Genomic DNA, 7466 nt, shown 5'->3' with positions numbered 1-7466 from the left:
AGTTTTACAGTTTTCGGGACGTTAATTTAACTGTATTCTTTTCAATCGCAAACACGATAACTTATAAACCTCGTGATGAAAGTTAAATAATTTATTTGACATCTTACAAGCTGATGCTCTTGAAAAAATCAAAATAGAAGAAAATAAAATATTCTCACAACAGTAGAGAAAACCAAAATGGATAGGATATAAAGTTAGCTGGATAAAAATAGACACATAATGACAAAGGGAAGAAAGTGAAAAGAAGAAAAGATTACAGCACAACACGCCCTTGATCGCATCATTTAGTCTGCTTCACGATATCATATCTCAAACTCAAAACTTGAATTGCCTACCTTTCGTGAATCTACTTGAATGTTTTATTCCAGCTAGACGAATGTCTACTGAATGATTTTAAGGCAGCATCAACCTTTGTGAAGAGATTATATATTTCATATTCATATATTCATAGTCAAATATACAAATTCATATATATACATATACAAATTCATATATATATATATATATGTGTATATATATATATACATATAATTTTATCGATAGACACATGGCAAAAGTTGTCCAAAATAACTTTTTTTATATTATTGCTAAGTCCATTAAGATCAATGACAATGTTATAAATTTTTCCAGTTCGGTTACTGTGCTTTGTTTTTTGTTGGATTCCAAGCTGTCGATGAACCAGCAAATAAAGTCTTTGTTTAAATCTTGCACATTTCAGCTACGTTTGCTGTGAAAAACAAGAAAATGTTTAACCAAAGACACATTGAACTTTTTGGTTCATTCTTTCATCCATGCTCATTTGGATTTTTGTAACAGTTTTCATTACGGGATATCAAAGCGTGATTTATCTATGTTGCAGTCAATTCAAAACAGGGCGGCTAATGTTGTGGTTAGGGGTAGTAGAGTTGACCATGTGAGCCCAATACTGAAGGAATTGCATTGGTTGCGGGTTGATAAGAGAATTAGTTTTAAATTATGTGTATTAATTTATAAGTCTTAAAATAATGTTGCACCACAAAATACGATCGATTTGTTCACTAATGATGGAGCAAAGTTGTCAGAATATGAATTGAGGTCTGATGATTGATTCAAATTTTTTGTGTGCGCCAAAGACAAGCCTCAAGATTGGATCTCGAAGCTTTGCTCTGGTCGGACCACGATTGCGGAATAGCCTTCCAAATACCTTGCGTAGTGGTGATTTTGCTCTAAATCGATTTATGAGGCAGCTGAAAACCCATTTGTTCAGCCCTCAAAAGCATTTAATATATTAAAGTGCCTGCGACAATGGTTTTTTCTCAAACTTAAACGATATAATACGTATACACATTATGTGTTTATCATTGAAATAAACGTACGTACTCGTAGCGGAACACACACATCAACATAAAATCACATCACAAACAGACTCGGAGAAGGTACTACAATAAAATAACACAAACTAACAATATAAACGTATCCAATCATGGAAAAATAAAGCTTGCAAACGCCTGCATTACTGAGATTGAACATCAAAAACTTAATCATAGAGATCAATGTATTTTATTGAATGTGCATCCCATAAACGCATACACACACAAACATATATACATACAAGCATACATTTACACATACATACAAACTTATACACGGAGAAATTAATCATACAGAAACATGGACAAACATACAGAGCAAATACTCACACACGCAAACACAATTGCCGAAACATACTAATATATGTTAATTCATGTCTGCTTAACGCATATGCATTAAGGTAAGGTCAAGGAAGAATACTAAAATTTCGGGCCAAAGTTCAGCTAGTGCTTTCATTGGCAGTCTTCACCAACGCCAGTACACGCACACACACGCACATATTTGCATACAGGCTGTACAAACATTGTACACGTAGCGTGCACACATTGGTTGTACGTTGCATGTTGAGTGTGTGTTTGTGTGAATGTGCGTGAGAGTGTGTTGTGGCAGGTTTTGTTAAAAAAAGTGCGATTATGTACGTGTGTGATGGTGGGATGATATTTTATTTCGTCAAAAACGAACGAATGTTAAAATTTCGGGTCAAAGTTCAGCCTGTGCTTTTATTGGCTGTCTTCTCCAACGTCAGCATACACACACACACACCACACACACACTCACACACACATGTCTGTTTCTTTATTTCCTAAAGAATTCAAGCACATAACCAAGAGATGATAAGAAAAACACATTCGTTAAATTATTTTCCTCCATATTATGACTTTATCATTGACAGAATCGGGAATGTCAGGTAAAATTATCTAGTAAAATTCTTCATTGATGATATACACTGCACAAAAGAAATGAATCTTGAAAAGTTTGCGAGGGCTACCTCTTATGATAAATTTAAAAATTTACTTGTATGTGGATGTAAATGGAGATCCCCTCACCCCCCCCCCCCTTTGATTCAGGACTGAGCAATTGGGCATGCATTTTCATTTATTTTTATTAATTGATCATAAAAATTTTCAATAGACGAACAATGCAACCTTAAGTTGCATACTTTTAATAGGACTCGCTTGTTTCTTGTTGCTTGTCGCTGCTGCTTGTCGCTGCTGCTGGTCGCTTGTTGCAGTTGCGTGGCAGATAGCTGTTGGAGAACTCGTAGGAGACTAAATTTTTTTTCTTTTATTAAATTAAGTACATTAAAATTTAATAAAGATATTAAAATTAATAATAAATTAATCCAATTGTTAACGAAAAGGTATATAAAGTGTTCATAATTGTTAATACAAATATTCAGCCTTTTACAATTTTGCAGACCAAATTTTGAATGAAATTGATTTAATTGAATGATTGGAAATTTGATTTGAAAACGCTTAACTAATCAGGCAAATTCTAACAAAATCCAATATTCATATATGATCGTCATTCGGCGTGATCAACTCCCTTCAATCCTGGGCAGAATTAAAAAAGAAAAATTTACGTGCTGGATTAAATAAAAAGTTTCCCAATATCGGACACAAAACATTCACTAAATTACTTAGACAAACAAACTTCTATTAATTTTTTTTATTCTTAAAAATTCGTTGTTCGGTCAAACGTTGAGCCTCTTTCAACGTTATTCTAAACTTGTAAATTAAACTTTCGCGCCACTCTTCCACGCACACACAGACGCACACGCACACACGACGCACACACACACACACACATTACGTATGCACGTGCAAGCACCTCACCCAAAGCGTATGATAATCATTGAGTTTTGACCGGAGAATATTCGAACCCATGCAATCGCGTAATAGAAGCGCGACAAGCTCGGTTTATACATTAACTTGTTTATGAATAAATTTTCAAGATACAATTCAACAAAAAACCAACAATTCGATAGAGTATGTCAAGATAATTCGCTATTTCAAAATTTCCTGTTTAATTATATTCCTATTTAGATAGTCTGGCTATATTAGTTTTAGTTAAACATGCATTTCTTTATATATTTCTCGGTATAAGGTTTTCCACATTGAGCAATTCATTCTGATTCTAGATTTTTGTTACAATTTTATTCTTATATTTGATAAAAGTATTTCGGAAAGTTTTTACGTAGTTCATTCATTCTTCTTTGATGTCCAAAAGTTAATTTAAAAATATTCTTCATTTGTTTATCCAATATGCGTAAAACTTCTGTTGGGTGTGTCAAAGTTTGATTCATATTTATGGCAAAAATTAATTTTATGTCTATTGTTTTGGGAATTTTTATAGATAAGCCAGAGAATTTTTATTTTTCAGTTAGTTCTGCAACAGTTTCATTATTTTCTGTTGAATTATTTTCAAATTTAGATAATTTAGAAAAAAAAACTGAACTCGGTCTGTTTTCAATGAAAATATTAATAAAAATAATACTCGAAGATAAGAAAATTTGAAAAATTTAACGACAACCAAAGAAATATATATTTACAAATTGCATTTAAGTTTCAAATTTAAAATAAAATCATTGAAACATTAAAAATGTTTAAAAACAAATAACTTCCATTCATAACTACAGCTAAATAAAATGATCAACAAAACAAATGTTAAACAAAATTTGTTCGTTTTTAAAGGCATTTTAACAACAAAACAAAACAATCATTCACAAAAAAACGGGATGATATCATATCATCTTGATACCTCATGACCACATCATCACGTCATTCAACAAAACATAATAACACGAAACACTAATAAAGTTACATCATCTTATCTTGATACATATCACTGGATTTCACATCGTTATTTATCAAACAAGATAGCTAGCAACACAAAAACATTAACATGGAATATATGACTTCTTCATCATATCACATTACAAAATCATGAGCCATATTCTTATCATTCATCAATCACATCATTATCTATCATCATTTTACACAATATTATTACTCACAGCACAATCTATAATCTGTAATGTCATATATAGACTATTACATTATTTAATCTATCATATCATACTTCATCACACAAGTCGCATATCAAAATTTATCATCACTTAAACATATTCATCTTCACTCTCATCATCTATAAATATATCAAATCATCATTCATCCTATCATCATCCTAATTACCATTATTTATCCTATTATTATCATCATCATCACATTGCTATATTATCACATCACAACATAATCCCGCAGTCATATCATTGTATCATATTATCATCCAATATGCTATCAGTTATCCCATCACTATCCAACATAGTATCACTATCCAACATAGTATCACTATCCAATATTGTATCACTATCCAACATAGTATCACTTTCCAACATAGTATTACTATCCAACATAGTATCAACATTTATCATATTATCATCACAACATATCAGATACATCAGTATCCAACCGGTACACGCGCACACAATATTTTGTGGTGGTGAGTTTCATCCCATGAATTATTTCAGCTCTGGAGATCTCACCTGCGAAATTTCATTGACCTGGAAAAAAAAGGAAAATAAAGAAAATAATTTTGCTTCGTTTTAGGAAAATAATTTTGCTCTCTTAGTCAATGTTATTCACTAATAAAAATATGGTACCCGTATCTGGTGTATCGTGTGTAATGTATTCATTACATTGCTACACGTAATTTTTATTATGTCACTCCAAGATAAGATTAATACGATGAGATGTTAAAATGTAAAATGAGATATAACAACTAATAGAATTTATTTGAATTATTGAATTTAGATAATTAAAAACAACAAGACATACAAACGAACTAACAAACAAACGAATTAACAAACAAACAAGTAAACGAACAAACAAATAAGTGAACAAACGAGCAAACCAAACATCAGTAAAAGAACGAGCTGTTTATTCAGTCAAAGACTAACCTCATTGTGGAGCAGCTCTCCATACTTGCTGTTGAATGTCACTTTCACGACGCTCGTCTTTCCAGTGCGCTGATCAAAAACCTTTACAATGGTGTGTGTGTGTGTGTGTGTGTGTGTGCGTGAGTGTGTGTGTAATTTTTTTTAAAGTACTGAAAAAACATGATTGCTAAAGTATCAATTATGGTTTCTTATTATCAATTTAAAAATGTCAAATTCGATAAGGTGTATATTGTTTTGTTCACGAAAAGAAACAAATTAGAAGATAAAGAATATAGCAATAATAATTATAAAATAATAGTCATATAATAATGATAAGTAATACTAAATAATAATAATAATGATAATATTAACCCTGCATGACTTAAATGGAGGAGAGTACAGATGCAAGCTGACAGTCTTGTTGGAGTGACTTGGATTGGCCATGCGATGTAAACCCATGCTGTCTGTGAGATGTTGAAATGATGAGTGAGTGAGTGAATGATGTTGGTGAGATAGTGATGTGGGTGAGTGAGGGGTTAATGTAGATGAGATGATGATGCAAGTGTCGAAAATCGCTACTTAAACCAGACCATCACTAAAAAGCACTAACCATTAATGTAAGTAACTTGGTCTTTGTGGTACACACTGACATCAAACATCTTTATCTTTATCTCATCACTTTTACCTTCGCCACCCTCCTGCAGTTCTTCCTCGGTGGGCCAATGGTACATGGTCTCTTCCAGCTCCCCGTCCAACATTTTCACAAAGCAGTCGGCACTGCTGTGGTCATGAATGCTGCTGGCATGACCTTCGCCCCAGCAGAGGGCAATCAAGTTGAACTTGCCCTCGAAATCATCCACTAGGTTCCTCGTGTATCTGATTCGTCGGTTGATTGGGTATGTGTGGATTGTTGGATGATACGATGGTTGGTGTGTTTGATTGGTTAGATAATTAAAAGAGCGATTGGATGGAAACAAAATCGAAATACGTAAAAATTTGTTAATGATAAGTTGTGAACATGTATTAGGTCGGCTTACACTTTTCTTTAGAATGTTGTGGCATCTTATTACGATACTGATTTATCAGAATTCAATTTCATTGAATGGTGATGACGTTTGATTTGATAATAAATTATACGGAATGTAAAATTTTTATTTATGTATTTATTATAAACACCCTCCCACACACACGCACACTACCTTAAAGGATCAAATTTAGCGTATTTCCTCCAATCAGCTGGACTCGACTTGTACCTGGACAGTACGTCTTTGACCTCTTCCACGTTGACCTCTTGACCCTGATAAATCCTGCGCAGCTCCCTAACAAGGGTGTCCATATCCGGAATCTCCTGCAACTTTTCCTCTTCCCCACTCATGATTTGGGACATTTTCTTCTGGTTAAATTCCTTCACTTGCTGCGCGTTCATCTGCTCCATCTGCTTTGTAATCTGGCGATTAGAAAATAAATGTAACCAAGTGAATAAAATACAAAATGCTGTTTTCATTTATCATTTATAAAAATTTCATATTCTCGTGACTGGTTTATTTCCACAATTATATAGAATTAAAAAAGTGATTTTTTAACATATTTAAAAAAGTTTTTTGAAATAAATAACGAATCATTATTATAAATCAAGAAAAGATATAAAATAGACCAAAAAATTTATACCCTCAACTTCAGGCATGAGTGATTGTGTAACGAAATAATTCACATTTTTATATCCGAGAATTGTGATTCATCAACATAATAACCTAACGACCCAATCATCATTATTAAATTGATAATTGTTAAATCTGTAAACGATTTGGGAGCGGATTTGACATATAATAACATAACGTGCGACTTGTATGGCTGATATGACAAATTTGACAATTGCTAAATTTACATACGATTGGATAGCGAATTTGACATAAAATGTGAATGTAAAATGAAGTGTGAGATTTATGGCTTGAGTGACAAATTTTATGATTGTTAAATTTTTTGTATGATTGTTTAAGTGGACTTGACATAAATGTGAGTATATGAAAATTTACTTAATTATTCATTATATACATAATTAATTGATTTAATCGGTATTTGAGTTGGACGTACAGACTTAATGTTTTGCCTGTGTATTTTTTGATAATAATAATAACACTGGTATAAATACGCTACTTACATCTTTATCAATAATATTGTT

At 32.3% G+C, this 7466-nt stretch overlaps 1 protein-coding gene across 1 annotated transcript; it reads right to left on the bottom strand.

The window, feature by feature from the left end:
• Nucleotides 1–635: 635 nt before the first annotated feature.
• Nucleotides 636–6674, bottom strand: HELRODRAFT_187713 (hypothetical protein; the record flags this gene model as incomplete). The annotated part of the gene is made up of 5 exons (XM_009013309.1): nt 636–692; nt 5309–5389; nt 5660–5751; nt 5934–6163; nt 6487–6674. The coding sequence occupies 5 exons, from the start codon at nt 6672–6674 to the stop codon at nt 636–638; spliced, it is 648 nt and encodes a 215-aa protein (XP_009011557.1).
• Between the last annotated feature and the right edge of the window lie 792 nt (nt 6675–7466).

This window comes from Helobdella robusta (genome assembly GCF_000326865.2).
Source record: "Helobdella robusta unplaced genomic scaffold HELROscaffold_116, whole genome shotgun sequence".
NCBI lineage: Eukaryota > Metazoa > Annelida > Clitellata > Rhynchobdellida > Glossiphoniidae > Helobdella > Helobdella robusta.
Note: the sequence above shows the minus strand (reverse complement) of the source record. Positions and strands in the feature narration are given on the sequence as shown.